Source organism: Epinephelus fuscoguttatus, linkage group LG10 (genome assembly GCF_011397635.1).
Source record: "Epinephelus fuscoguttatus linkage group LG10, E.fuscoguttatus.final_Chr_v1".
In the NCBI taxonomy this organism is placed as follows: domain Eukaryota; kingdom Metazoa; phylum Chordata; class Actinopteri; order Perciformes; family Serranidae; genus Epinephelus; species Epinephelus fuscoguttatus.
The window spans coordinates 26,589,394-26,605,261 of record NC_064761.1 but is presented as its reverse complement, the minus strand read 5'-3'; the positions used below and the strand labels follow the sequence as shown (position 1 = coordinate 26,605,261).

At 42.4% G+C, this 15,868-nt stretch overlaps 1 protein-coding gene across 8 annotated transcripts in view; it reads left to right on the top strand.

Annotated features, from left to right (window-relative positions):
- Positions 1-15,868, top strand: part of LOC125895414 (unconventional myosin-IXb) — a 61,587-nt gene that overhangs the window by 11,116 nt on the left and 34,603 nt on the right. For all 8 annotated transcript variants that reach the window (XM_049587213.1, XM_049587211.1, XM_049587216.1 and 5 more), the window contains exons 2-4: positions 9,580-9,800; positions 9,945-10,164; positions 10,574-11,080. In XM_049587213.1, coding sequence (XP_049443170.1) covers positions 9,643-9,800; positions 9,945-10,164; positions 10,574-11,080 — 885 coding nt within the window. In that variant the 5' untranslated portion in view covers positions 9,580-9,642. The remainder of the gene's footprint in view (positions 1-9,579; positions 9,801-9,944; positions 10,165-10,573; positions 11,081-15,868) is intronic.

Sequence of the window (15,868 nt, the reverse complement as noted above, 5' to 3'; positions counted from 1 at the left end):
ACAAAGCATTTATAATATCTTGTGTTCATTTCAAATCTGTTCTGTTGGCTTTTCTTTGCCGCTCAGTGGGGCATGCCCTCAGGTCTGATTGACTGGACGGCAGACAAAAACACCAGGACATGATTTTATAGTAAGCAGAGTGCCCTCAACACTGAGCTTCGCCTCCACTCCCCTCTACTCGGTGTGGTTTGGCATCTGGACTGAGTTAAAGCAGCAGTGCCAAATGTTAGGCGGTGGGGAGTAGAAGGGGGTAAGCAGTGGGGGGTCAGAGCAGAGGCATTGGGGGAGATTTTGTTAAAGACAGTGGTATGACAGGAAAGATGTAGGGAAGGGGGCACAGTTAAGGAAGCAGTTGAGAACACAGTGGTCCAGCTGAGGCAGACGGCTGGCGAGACACGGGGGAGTAGTGTAAGGCTGTATCCAGGCCTCTTGGATTACTGACCTGCTGTGAAATGTACATAAAGTAGGAGTTCATAAAGCTGTGGCTGGAACTAATGTTGGTTTGCTTGAAGCAACAGTAGAAGAGGCTGACGCGTGGAGGTCTTGGAGCAGCAATACATCCATGCTTTCAAGTTGTTTTCAAAGTAGGTTGTCCAGTATGTTTACAGCTGAATGATCTGTGCGTGATATGGGGTCATACCTACCTCCGAGCGATGTCAAATGAACAGCAGCCTGCTTCAGTTTGTCAATACATGACTCAGACACATGATATTGGGAGTGGCAGATCAATGGAGTGCACTCAGATGGCCATGTAATAATTGATTAGCATTGTCCATGGCAGTTATGGTAATTTGTTGTGACAGACAGCTGGCTAGCTCGGGTATAGCTGTCTTTGTGATGGGGGAGATATCATGGTGTTGTTTATCTCTCTCAAAGACCTGCCGCTGTGCAACTTGGCTGTAAGACCAAGCAGCATCTTTGATGTCTTTCTCTGTACTTTATACCCCCTTTTTCTAGCAGCTTACTTGTGGTGGTGATGAGGATTTTGACCATGAGCTTGGGCTCCATTTTGAATGAATAGGGTGATATCAACAAGTCAAAGACTGGATCCCTGCGGCTCCTCTCTCCTTTATCCTCTCCTTTAGACGGAGGCAGCAGATGCTCCTCAGCTCTGGTTTTATTGTTCATCGCTGGCCAGCCTGGGAGCTGACTTAAAAAAAAGGGGGGAGGAGATGAGCTTTTAGTGCCCTTTTTCTTCTTTTTCCTTCACTCTCCTCATAGTTCCCTCTCAATCTGTGTTTGTCTTATTGAGCCCAGTTGGTGTCTCCTGGATGAGTTAATTCCCTGATTGAGGTTTTGGTCCCTTTTAAACAAAAGGCTGCATCTTTGAATAGGCCACATGGCTCCAGTGGGAGGGCTCTGATCCATTCACAGCCATTTTGGGTGCATCTGCACTTCCTATAGAGCCACAACTGTGAGGCTGATTTACCACCACTCAGCAGCAACAGGAGTGATCTTCCCCTCTCTCTCTATCTCACAAGTCCCGAGTGCATTGATGAATCTCTAAACGAACACACGCATGCACACACACACTGACCAAAACCTTCAGGGAGCTCACACAAACAGGCACACACACACATATAGAGTAAATCTGTACTTCCCTTGCTTCTGCTTCTCATTGTGCCCAGAGGACAAAACAGGCCACTTTGGCAAAGAGCCAGCCCCTCTCATCTCCATTAGGTCATGCAGAGAGAGTTGTAGCAGTGATGGATACCTCAGTGGCCCTCAGCTGCACTTTCCCCTGGGGAGAGGAAAGGAGCTTGGGCTACAACATTGCAGCCAGTCACACAGATGTACTCTGGAAGGGGAGTAGGTGGACCTGGGGATTTTGAAATGTTTGAAAGTCAGTGTAAAACAAAATGATTACATTTAACTTGAGCACAGATGTTCAGATTGTGAACCCCACAAAGCTTTCGGCAGGTCTGTCATTACAAACACATGTTGTCGGAAAAGGCACAGTTTAAACCCACAGAGCTTTGATTTGACTTCTGCCAGTCTAACACCTTGGTTGTTTTGTGAAGCCATCAGAAATGTAGTCGTTTTGTGTGTGAAAGTGTGATTTCCCTGACGCACCCCTTGTTACTACATAGTCCCAATCTCTCGTCTCTACAGTTGTACCTAACTTGCTCATCCTTTCTGAGTCAGATTCAGAAATGTCTGCTTTACGACACTCATGACTGTAAGTGCAGCCTTGCATTTACTCATTAGGGCTTGGTCCTCCAGAACAAAGATGAAGGGATTCTTGTTGCTTTCTTTCTTTAGGCCATGAGAATTTTTACAACTGAAGTCAAAGTGCTACTGATGTTAAAATGTCTCTTATAAGGACTCTACATTCCCACACAAACTGTCTGTTGATACCTTTGGAGTCAGTGTTGTTTGGTTCATGAATCCCCTAAGGACCCCTCTGAAGTCTTGTTTAAGCCTTTGTTGAAAATATTTTTATTTGATTGTTTTGGAATTTGACTGATCTTTGAATGATTTCTCGTGCGTGAAAATTTGACCTGCATGGCTGTAGCTGTGGTTGAGTGAGTAGACCATTAATCACAGGGGTTTAGGGCCCAATTCAGGGCTCTTGTGGTCTGCTGAGTCTTGTCCTCGAGCAAGACACTGAACTCCAAATTGCTCCTGAGCTGAGGAGTGTGTATGGAGGTGAGCATGTACGTCAGTAAGTCAATTAGGTTTTTTAATTTCTCTAGAAAACTATGTAAGGTAGAAAGAAAATGCATTTTCCAGTTTCCAGAGAAGTATGTAATGTATAAAAACACTAGTGTATAGGGATGAAACGTACGATTTTAATTATTAAAGCCCAAGGTGTCATCTTAAAGTTATTTAGTTTGTCTGACTAATACTTTAAAACCCCAAAATTTGCACTCCACAGTCACATCAAATAAAGAAAAGCAGCAGAGGCGATAAGACATGTTTAATAATGAATCGAATATTAAAAAAGTCGCAGTATATTTTCTGTTGATCAAGTAATCATTTCATTGATTATTTCAATTCTAGTAGTATATAATTTAGTCATGTATTACCTGTCATCTGCTAATTATCAATAATTTAAGCGTATTTGTAAATTGTTCATTTTAATTATAAGAAGAAGAACAATTACATGTCAGGATGGTGTTCATCACTGTTGGTGGAAATGCAAACAAATGTGTGTAAACTATAGAAGCACTCAAAGTTATAGATAGCTTTTGAGCATTTTTGAAAAGCGCTGCAGTGATTGGCTTCCTCAAAGTCCGAATAACAGCCCTCTGGGTCGTCTGACTTCTGTCATTGTAATGTCATTGACTGGGCACGTCCATTGTAGGAGCTGCTTGTAGCCCTGACTCATCAGATTTATCAGGCGTCCTGAAAGGGAATGCTGAGAGTCACCATATCTTTGGTCCACACTCACTGCTGACATCACATCTGGCTTCCTTCTGGATCACCTCTTTGTGTACATGTGCTTATTAGAGTGTGAGGCATACAGCGTGACTGGAGGAGTGAGAAGGACAGATAACGTGGAGAAATGCAAAGCGTATTCAGCTGAAGCTCACTGACCTTGTATGTGTCACTGGGTCATTCACTTCCTGCCTGATCATTGAGTCAGCTGGTGGTGTCTCAGCACTGACTAGTTTCTCTGTTTAAACAGTCTATATATATGAGTGTGAGTGTCAGTCTTAGGAGGCCCATTAGGGAGAAAATTTACTGTCTGTAGCACAGACTAAGAGCATAATACTCAAGGCTTTCATACATCTCTTAGTGAGATCCTTAAACACTACAACAACTGGCCATATAAAGGCAAAATATTTCTTTTCTCTCTCCACTAATTGGCACTCTAGACTTACTATTGCTCCTCCTTTTAGTCCCTCTCTGGGTGGAGCTTTTCAGTACCTCTTTGAAGTTGAGTAAGGAAGAAAGAGGAGGAGTTTAGAGAAGGTGGAGTATAAAACCTTGTTGGCATATTTCATTCCTGTCAGTGACTGTCAAACAACTCCTGCTCTCACTGCCAACTCCACCTGCAGTTACAATGACAGTAGAGGAGTGCTTGTATATTTTTTCTTAGTTTGGCAGTTACTGTTCTTCCAGTTTCTCTATAAGCATGAATGCGACACGCTTTTATTTACATATTGTGTACGCTGTTGCTCTTCTGAAAATTGTGCTGGTCAGAATTATAGCAATATAAAATGGGCTATAACTTTGTGTGTTAACAGCACGGCTCAGTGAAATATCGACCCCAGGACGCCTGTCTCTAATAGTTCCCCTGTGACAGAAGATTGAAAATCAGTGCAGCAGTCCAGACATGAACATGTGTGCTCCAAGACAATTACACATTAAAGGAAAGTTAAACTATAAGCCCTCAATTAGTAGTTTTACTAGCTGTTAAACCAATCGTACTGATGGTGTGATTTCTGTTGTTTTTGATAAATCAGCTGTAACATCTCGGTGTGCAGGTCTTTATCTGTCTTACAGATTAATTTACTGCAAGATTATTCTCCTTGACTGGATAATGAGGGGTTAGGTGGGATGAGGCTAGTGAGTCCACCAGGGATAAGAGGTACCGCCTTTAAAAAAAAAATGGCTGGTTTAAGGAGCTTGTTCGTTGTTAAAGCCCCCTCCTGCCCTCAGTATGCAGCTGAAGAGCCCCTCTCCACCCTTAGTTGTAGTCTTGTGCTCTGGTGTCTTCCCATCAGCCCGCAGTAAGCAGCTAAAGTGCCAGTCTAAGCCTACGCAGAGCAGACAACCCCAGGTCTTATCTGAGGAATGCTGGGCATCCTTGTAGAGGATCTCCTCCGCAGGGAGGAAGCAGTATTATCTCAAAGCCTCCATCTTCTTTGATTGTCCCCTGAGACCTCTCTCTTTTCTGTCTCACTTTTAGATGCTTACTTTTCTCTCTTTCACGGTCTGTCCTTCTGCCTCCCTCTCTTTGTCTTTGTTCGCTTTTCTCTCTGTCACTACCCTTTTTTTCTTTCTGCACAGACACACAAACTGAGATGAAATGCTTACACATACTGTACTTTGTTCTTTTGAAACTGGTTGAGAGAGCAGCTCAGGAGTTAAAGTAACAGATTTAAACCAGACAGGGCCCATGATCGGGGATAATGATGATGCTGTCTTTTGTGGTCTCTGCAGTTCTGCATGCCTTGGCATTTTACGGGCTTGCATGTTTTTGGGACTGTGGTCAGCTAGCCTGGCAAAGGCACAAACTCATGACTCTCAAGCTGCTCTATTTTTCCTCTAATTCTCTGCTGTGACCTAAATGATTCCAGAGTTGGCTTTGTTAAGATATCTTTGTTGCTGCAGTTTTGTGTTTGGTCCATTTATAATATGTAGAGCGCTTTGTCCTTTTTTAATGTGTTAACAACAAATTCAATTATGCTTGTGCACATAAAGGCAAAAAGAAAACGGTATCTGAAACAGGTTTGTACAATACAAAAAGATCAATAATGGCAACTCCAGATTGGGTAGATACACCCAACCAGTTATGAGCAGCACCATGTGGTTTGGTTTGGTTGGGTGAGATTTTGATTTCTTTTATTGATAAAAGCTCCCGTGGTGTACGTTGCCCACTAGCTCACCTGGTAGAGCAGGCGTCCCATGTACAAAGGCTGTGTCCTTGTTAAAGCAGCTTTGGGTGCGATTCCAACCCACAGCCCGTTGCTGCGTGCTACCCCCCTCTCTTTCCCCCTTTCACGCTCTATCTGTCCTATCGAAAAAAGGCAAAAAGCTCCGAAAAAATATCTCTAAAAAGTTCCCATGGGTAAACGGTAGAGGAAGAGACAAAACACGTCTCTGCTACCATTACACAACCAGATACTTTTGCACAATTGAAATGAGCTATCCTCTTACTGAGCTTAACAGCTAAATTGTGAAATAGCACCTTATATTGTATGTGTGTATCACTTATGATCTACAGAACTCATTTGTTTATAATGGAGGAATGCAGATCTTGATTTCATAATGCACACAAAGGTCTGCGAGAGCCTCTTTCCCCTTGGTGTGCTTTTCTGGGCATATCTCAGACTATAACATTTCTTGTTTTTTAGGTTAAGAAAATAAACTGTCTCTGCTTGAATGATAAAAGTGATAAACTGTAGCACTCAGTGCTTTCAGGACTCGACCCTGGATCAGGTTACCAAAGCAGGGCAGTCTGTCTGCCATACAGTGATTTAAACCAGGTTCCTGTTTCCCAAGGGGGACTTACAGCGTACACAGAATACATTACTGATGTGAAGCCCTGCAACATGATCCATCATTAGAACAAACTTTACCCAGCTGCTGTCCGTGTGATTCACACTCACCTATAGATCACTACTATTCTGTATTGATTTTTGTAACAGACAGGATTAACCTGGATCATATTTCTTTTGGCTGTGGTATAGCTGGATGTTACACTGACTCAGTCCTGAAATACCTCAGCACTACTTCAGAGAGTTGCCTTTAAATCTGTAAAGTTGGCTTTTTGTTCAGTGGCTGTGAGGTAAAGTCAGAAATAAATGAGTAGAAAGGATGTTTAAGTGTTTGCCGTGGCCATTTGAGTAGTACAAAAGAAAATGGTGATTGTTGTTAGTTGTTATGGTGAAAACACATGTCAGTGGGGCCGTAAAGTTTGTTACTGTCTAGTTTGAGAACGTCATTTTGGCCAATTTTTACACTTATATATTAAAAGAAAAATTGCCTTGCCTTTTTAACTCGACAGAAACAAAACTCCCCAAAACGTCTTAGTCTTGTTTGTCAACTAGTTAGGTAGACCACTGTTCCTACTATCACCAGTTCCGCTTTGGTCAAAATAAATCTTTAATTCACTGAGGTAGATGTAAAACAAATATGCTGGCTCTACATGCTGTTTATCCCCGCGTTGCTCTCTGCTTCTTAGCTGACTGTTAAGAAGCGGCTCGCACTTTTTCTTCGAGGCAGCTACAGTACCTCATGTTTGGACAAGTATGACATTCATGGCAGCAAAACCTCACGTCAGTACGTTCGCGATTTCCCACTAGTTGGTTTGTTTAAAGTGAAGTTTTTATGGAAGTTAGCCCACTACAATGGTTGCAATGGCAACGGTACACAAATAGATGGCCACCACTCTGACCATCCTGCTATGTCAGTTTGAATGGGAATGCCGGTTCTACTCTCATTTTATTTCTATGGGTAAAGTTGTCATCACGTCAGTCTGGCTCAATAACAGCTGCAATTGGCACTGTCAGTAATTTGGGTGTTGAGTAAAATGAACTTGCAGTTGTATAAAGAATTCTGATTGTACAATGATTTTAGTGTTAATTACAGAGTAGATTTAGCCCTACATGGTGCTGTACTGACATCAACTACTGTAAAGTAGATTGTGGTGTGGAAAACTGCTACTCATTCATGGATGAACCCAACTGTGCTCTTGCCTCTATATGCAGGTTGCAGAAAGCCGTGTCTTTATGGAAGAGTTATAGAATGGTGTTTCAAGTTCACTTCTTTGAAAGAGGAACATGAGGCCATTTAACAGAAATGTTTGACATAAGTAGAAGTATAGCATGCTGTGAACTCTTGCTCAACTTCTACAGAGCAGCATGTCAACACTGGTTGAAGCTATCCTTTTGTTTTTAGGCTTGTGTAATAAAACCTTGTTAATGCTGGTAGTGACTGCTCATACCTTACAGTAGGAATAGTCACATGCTGTAGAGAGCTGAAAGTATGTATGTTTTTTCAGCTAACTTTTCTAATTAATAGACAGTAAATGCAAAAAATAGGTATAGTAATTGGTTTGAATTAAAAGAGTCTGCAAAGAATTGGTGCCTGACCTCACTGACTCCAGTGACTTTAATGGTACGGAACCCAGTCATGTGATTTATCAGTAATAAGTTTGTCCTGCCTCTGTAGTCTATTGTGGTTTATTTAATAAAGAGTTTGGTACATCTTCAAGGCAGCTTCACCTCTGTCAGGAAATCAGTAATATCTGTCCTAAGGACTGAACAAACCTCTACTTTGTTCTCAGTTAATGGCCTGCTGCTCAGCGCCCTGTGATGTTGTAAGTCTTTTTGTGTTGGAACCTTGCCAGGCAGAAAAATTGGGTTATCCTTGGATTGAGAGATGAGTTTTTGTGGTGAAAAGTTGTGCAACACTTCATCCTGCCACCAAGTTGTACATCATGCATCACTGTAGGTGTCTTGCCTTTGAGAGTGAATAATATGCAGTCATTACACCATTTGTGGTTTGAGTGTTCTCTGTTTTAGAGTCTTGGTTGCTATCATCAAGCGGAAGGGTTCAATTTCTGTGCAGCAAATGCAGCTGCAACTTACGGTAAAGTTTCAGTGGCAAAGCTGTTTACATTTGATGTGACAACAATGCATTCCAGTGTTATTAGATGTGAGTCACCACTGATTTATGTGTCTGAGCCCTGCACTCAACCTCATGTGCTTTCTAAAGCAATAAAAACATGCTGCTCTTTATTTTACATAAATTGAAGTACAGTTTAATTTGCGTTTAACCTACTATGATGGCTGTAGTTTATTTTTAGATGCAAGGAAAACCCCAAACTGGAAACAACATGCATTCACTATATTTAACCAATAGCTTTCGCTCAGTTAGATATCATAGAGTCAAAATGTAATCTGTTTGTTTGTCTGCATTTTGTAAGTCATATGTTTTGTTGCTTGTTTCTCTGCAATTTATTATTTACCTTTTTTTCTGTGGGCACTTGTCACATTCTGTTTTAGCATCACTTCAGAAAAGAGTAATTTTAGAAATCTTACATTGCACCATTTACTTAACTAAAGATTAAAATGTTAAGGGTATCACTTTAAACATTTTGTGGGAAAGACATAAAACAAATAATATGCAGTTTGAGCATGTAGAGTTGTTTATTGGTGACAATCATGCGATTATGGCCCAGCATAGTAACCTCTTTAAGTGTAGCAGTTAGCACTTCACACTTTTCTTTTATGATACTGTATGTCTGAAACATTTCTTGGTATAAGCAAATTATATGTTGCTTCACTCACTGTAATCTACAGTTATAAAAACCTTTTTATAATGAACCACTGATTACAAAAATAGAGGTCTAGGCAAGTAAATAACTTGATAAGACACATGCCTCACAAACAATCTGTTGCTGATTTTAAAGGCCTGTATCCTATCAAACTTTTATATTTCTTGTATGGGCCTCTTTTGCTATGCTAATCTAAGACACACCTCTGTAGCAGAGTAACATTATGTCCAGAAGGTAAAATTCAGAGGGTCAAATACCAAGGATGAGCTTCCCATGTGGTTTGAGACTGCTTTGTTTGAAAATCAACTATTTTGTTTGCATTTTAAGATGCTTGCTCAGAGCTGCAATGACGCATTGTTTAGGCCTTTAGAAAGCTTCACTGCTTTATAGAGGAAGCTGTTCACTATCTTTCTGTGTTTCTACCAGCATTAAACCAGTTCTGAGTGTTTATTGCGATAGAAAAGCTCATTGTTGGCGTGAGAATCCATCCTTTCTCTTCCGTCCAAAATGTTGTAACTACAGAGGTTTCTGCTGTGGCCTCAGAAAGCCTGCTTTTATTGTGGTCCAGTTATCAGGCACCACTGACAGTGTGCATTGTCACTGATCAGTTAATCTGTCATTTTCAGGTGCTACGTGGTGAGAGGAAAGCAGTGGGTGCGGCATGCTGAGGCCACTCCCCCTGGCCCAGGATGAGTGTCAGAGATGGCGCTGCCACCATGGCAACGAATGCAGGTGGAGGAGGGGGGGGAGGCGGGCCAGCTAGCCCAAATGACAATGATGGCCGCTCATACCTGCTCCAGATCTACCCACGGTTGGCTGCCCAGACCACCACCTGCTGCACCCTTAGGTGAGTGTGTTGCAGTAGTACTGTTAGAAAATGTGGCATCAACAGTTCATGTTTAGCTATGATATTGTTGAACAAAATAAGGTATAGGAGCTACTGTAACCCGGCACTGATCAAACATGGTAATTACTTTTTCCTACTCATCAGAGTGCACAAGGATGCAACAGCAGCCTCCGTGATCTCGGACGCTGCCACGGCACTGGGGCTGGACCCTGGCCGCATGTATGTGCTGGCAGAGGTGAAGGAATGTGGCGGGGAGGAGTGGGTGCTAGAGGCCGGAGACCTGCCAGCGCAGAGGTTTCTGCTGTGGCCTCGGAAAGCCCAGGAGCAACACCCTCAGAGCCTTGGCTTTTACTTCTTACTACAGGTAGAGTTGGCAGCACACGCTTCACTTTGCAGTCAGACACAGTGGATGTGGGCCGCTAAGAAATGTCTTCCCACAGTCTGATTATTGCACTCTGCTTCCTTCTGCTCCTGCTTCCTCTTTGTTGCCACGTTCAGTGAAAAACAAAACAAGTAGACAACCTTGGTAGCAAACCACACACTAATGTTGGAGAAGCAAATAGGCAGTTAAATTAGCTATGTTTCCCCAAATAATTTTATCCCCTTTGAGTGTAATTCCATTTAGGACTGTCCGTAAATATTTTGACTGTATTTAAAAATTGAAACAACCCCGAATATTTTTGATTATCTCAGAAAGATTGGATAGTGAATCACTTTCAACAATAAACACTTAAGTTGTTTCAAGCTTCTTTCCTTTCCTTTCTTAAATCCAGGAGAGGAACCATGATGGTACTATCCATTATGTCCACCTCCCGCCTGTGACTAAGGAGCAGGAGGCACAGCTAGCTGCTAGGGGTTTCCTTCCTCCTCCACAGGATGACTTTGCAGACCTCTGCAACCTCCCCGTCCTCAATGAGGACAGCATATTAAACAACCTGCGCACGCGCTTTTACAAGAAAAAGATCTACACCTATGCAGGCAGCATCCTCATCGCCATCAACCCCTTCAAGTTCCTTCCCATCTACAACCCTAAGTACGTCAAGATGTACGAGAACCACCAGCTAGGCAAACTGGACCCTCATATTTTTGCCATCGCAGATGTGGCCTACTATGCTATGCTCAGGAAGAGGGTGAACCAGTGCATCGTCATCTCTGGGGAAAGTGGCTCAGGCAAGACCCAGAGTACAAACTTCCTGATCCACTGTCTGACTGCTCTCAGCCAGAAAGGATATGCCAGTGGGGTGGAGAGGACCATACTGGGAGCTGGACCAGTTCTGGAGGTAAGATATTAACATGTGTGAAAACAGATTTCCAGCCTGTGTCTGCTCCAGTAGTCACTTTGGCTGACAAGCACCTCATGTTGAGTTTTTTCCTCTAAAACATTAAGTAACTGGTAAACTAGTGTTGAGTGTTGTTGCTCTTAGGCAAAGATTATTGATAAGCTCTAGTTGGGGAAAGTTAATGCTTGTGAAAAGATGAGACATGGGATAAAGTCATACTACATTTAATTCTAGTGTCTGTCTTGTATCAGGGCACATCTAAAAAGCATGAAAGATACTGTAGATTGTGTTAGTGAACAGGTGAGTGTGTTAGATCCCCATTAGTCTCATCAACCACATGGAAATCATCTCATATCACAAATCAACCGTGAGAGCAATAAACACTTCTTTGCTTCAATGTCTTCAGTCAGGTGTGAAATATGTTGCTCTTTTGATTAAGTCATATCCAGCAGTGGCATTGCTTCCTCAAAAGTGACTCATCCTGTTGCTATGGCATGCAAAAGCACTCACACATATACACACTGTGCATAAGAAGAGGATGCTAAATACACCCGAGTTATATTTTGAGATTATTTTATGGGGCAGTAATTCTCCACAGTTCAGTGGTTATGAATGATAAAACATTCCATGAAAGTATCAAATCCCATGCAGTACTCAGCAAATGTATTTTCAGGCTGTGACTCCGCTGCCCTTCCGTGCGTGGGCTGATCTAATGGGGCATGTGGTAGTCTGTGCGCAGTGTAAAGACTTTAACATGAAGTCTACGGTCTGCTCAAAAAGAAGAAATGAAAAAGAGGATGGGAAGTTGCTTTATTAACCTGTCATGTGGCCCCCTTGCCTTTGCAAATGCTGTGGGAATCTAGTGAGATAGCGCAGTTTGTTTGTTTTCTATCTCTGCCTGCCTTTGAGCAAACACTGATCTTTCTGATCATGTTTGAAATGTCAGTGCTAACCTTGCACTCTTTGGGTAACTGATTGTGTAACATTCTGTTTTTGACCATCAGAAGATGATCGATATGAATTTAATTTGGAGCTGTTGTTGTGTTGTTGTTTCGGCCAGGTGACAGAGCTCCTCTTCCTGCTTTATGCTCTCTGAGAAATTGAATGCTTGTCCCGACTTGCTCTCTACAACCGCTGATAGGACAGAGTTAACCTAATCTACAGCCAAAGTGATACAGAAAGCTTTATGTAAGTCACTGGTTGATAAGCTAGCCAGAGAATATCTATAAACAAATCATAAAAGACTACATAGATTTTTCCATGATACTGTTTTCTAATCACTGTGTGTTGGATATTTGTCTAAGGCCATCTGGTTGGTAATTATGCTGCACAGTTTTCAGGCCTGACTCTGGACAGACTAACTGACAGTCTGTTCAACTGAGTCATATTGACTCTGAACAGACAGAGTGTCTCCCCTGCTTAGTTCTCTGATTAACTCCAGTGAGCAACTGTCTCACTGATATACAGGAAAAGGCAGCGCTAATCAGATGCAGCACACCACCAGAATACACATCTTTCGTCTTTCATGCATTTGAATTCAGAATCCATGTTTTTATATTGTGAATGAACCAAATCAAAACATACCTATTTATTTGTTTTAGTTTTTTGCCCTGTTCTGTCAGCAGTTTTGACATGAATGTGTGTGTTTTTTATGAAGGAGTAAATAACTTTGTATGCTCACAGGCATTTAGATACTGTATGTGGTGTCACCAGTGACTGAAGGCTGCTGACTGTATCTTTATGCTGCAGACAGTAAACTATCCAGCACTCACTGCAAACTACAGCTCTCTGTGTTTGGTGACAAAAGAAGTGCACACAAATACACGCAGACAAGTAGACATCTGTTAGCTTTTACATTGTTAAACATGAAATGGTTGCATCATGAAAGATATGTTGTCACACAGTACTGTTTTTGCTTGAGTTTAGACCCTGAGCTACGTGGCAAAGAACAGAGTTGCCTTCATTTTGTTTATTTTTCATCCCTGTAATGAGAAACGGGGTCTCCTCCACTTTCACATATGGAAGAATTTACCTCTGGTCAGACCTCAAGCAGGGTTATTATTGTGTAGTCATTTTCAGCATCCACATCACTCCCACTCTTGTGCTCTTTTACAAGTATTGTGAGTGTTTTCTCACATTGTGCTCTACAGTGTAGACCTCCATCACTGGAAGTTTAACACCAGTTATGATGTATATTTTTAACACTGTGAACTATAAGACTGCCCTGAATTTATGGCTTTGTTGATTGAACTGTGATGTTGTGTGTGTTTAGTGCACTGGGTGGCGTGAAAGTGTGTGACGCTACTGTAGGTCATGTTATGTTTGTGCTGTGAGTGCTTCCTGTCAGCGATTTAATCTGGATGCATGTTTGTGATTTGAGATATATGGAAGGACTAGAGATGATAAAAGATCAAATGAAGCTCTGCCTGAGGCTGCAGAGTAAATATCTGACTCGGAAGCCCCCTATCTCTGCACAATCACCTTAATTCCATGTAGAGAAAAAGCAGAAATCCCAGCACTGAGTTTCAGTTTAATAGCCTTCAGTGGTGTGGGGAACTAATTATTCACAGTCCCAATCTGGAAGTAAATCCCCTCCACAGATTTTTCTGTTTTATTTTGCAGTAATGTGGCTAAAAATAGATCTTTCGCTAGAAAAGCTGTATGTGGAATGTGGTTTACTCAAAGTACAAAACTGTGCTGAAAAGTAAAAACCGCTAATCTGTGAAACTAAGCACACTGGAACACAATTCTATGGGGCAGAACAAAATTAAACAGAATTGGCCACAAGCTATTAATGGCAAGAATACAGGGTGGGCTGCCACAGTAACTTGCAGGCATGGTGTATCCATCCATCGTCTGTCATCTGTCGTCTCCAGACCCTCTGACTCAGTGCTGGAGCCTTCACTCACAGAACTGCTGCTGCTCTCAGATGTATTTGAATAAGTGCAGCGTTGGTCCCTTGATGTGTGTCAGTCTGTCAGAGCCTTTGGTTCTGGACGGCTGATTGAGAAAAGGAGGGGCGATGGGGGTGGACACATTTTCCCCTCCATCAGCAGAGTTCTGGTCCCTCTGGCAGCCATGCTGCCACTCTGCTGTTCACTCCCAGAATGCACTGCGTGTGTTAGCCCAGTCCAGAGATGTGGTTGTAGGGGCAGACAGGCAGACGGGTTTGGTCCTTGCTGGCCTGGTGGGGGAAGGAAGTAGAGGTTGTGTTGTACAACCGTACCCCCCCCCCCCCCCGCAAAGTTTTTGCATCTAAATTTGCATTTTACCCAGAATAGTTAAAGCATAAGCAGAGGCTGTTGCCGTTAACGTTTTTCCACACTAATACGTGCTAAGAGACCCTTCCCATTCTGTTTTGACAACACCTGCTATCTTAAGGAGCATGCTTGGAAGATGGCTGACATGAAACAAGTGTCATTTTACTGAGGAAGCAATAGATTCTCTGAAATGATGTTCCCTGCAGTTTCTCTTCACACAGTGGTTCCTTCCTGACAAATTCCAGTCTAGGTCTAATATAGGGAGTGTAGAATCTATTTATAGATGCATGTACCAAAATGAAGGATTTTTTTTTTTTTGACTCTGACAAAAGGTTTTTATTTGATTCTCTTTTAGTCCTGGAGGCAGATCGGGTTACAGAGATGGAAAATGAGTGTGTGTGTGTGTGTGTGTGTGTGTGTGTGTGTGTCCTCAAGCTATAGGGGAGGTCTTCAGGTCTGGGTCACACATTTTGAGGAGATGAGATCATCGTTTATGGTGCTGGACTGGCTGTGTGCTGTGTTTCTGGCAGATTAAATGACCCCAACCTGAAACCATGTGGGAAATCTGCTGTCCTACTTTAGTCCATTGTACCACTTCTTTCTATTCTATTCTACTCTGTTCTATTCTATAAATTTCCCTCCCTTTGTTTTGACAATAATGCAGGTAAAGGAGCGATTGTCCTTACCTTCTGCAGTTTGAACAAACAGGGCTTCTGCCTGCAGAGCAGCTCACCAGCTCTGAATGAGTATGTCACTCGCAAACTGGTCCAACTGGTTGATCCTCTATTACGTGGCTCTTTTGGTGTTTCTGTTTTCTTTTGTCAGGCTTTGAAGCCTTTTTATTCTTAAGGTCAACAGGGCCCTCCTCCATTGCAGAGAGTTGGCTGACACATTGCAGGCAATATACTGGAGTTATGTGTTCAGTCATAGGGAAATACAGATCGATACAGATCAGTCAAATAACACCAGGGTTTCTTGCTCAAACATTAACTAAATCTATTTTGATGTGAAGTTTTATCTAAGTCACAGTCTCTTTATTCTTCCATCTATCCATGCTATTGAATTTTATAGACTTTTAATTGTGCTCTGACCTCCTAGTTGCCTCCTGGTAGTCCCCAGCTTCCATGCCACTCCGTCTCGCAACTTCAGACAGGAAGTTCCTATCATCCGGAACCCCTTTTAACAGGAAGCAGCTACGACACGGGAAGTAACGGCAGTAGTTCTCTCTGCTGTTAGCTCAGGGCCTTGAGGGGCGTGGATACACCAAAGTATTGTATTGTTGTTCAGGAAGTGCAGAGCAGGCCATTCTGTCTGCTGAGCCATTGTTTATCTCTTAGTTATGGGTTGCACCTCTTTATTCCTCTGCTATATTTGGTCAGGCTGGGTGGCATTGTGTATGAGTCTGGGAAAAGCTGGCATTACTGTGTTTGAGTCACTGCGTCATGCACACGTGTCATTCATTTCTCAGAATCATATTGAAGAGTGGAATATGCTGTTCTCCACAGGCCAAGTACAGCTTACATGCAGC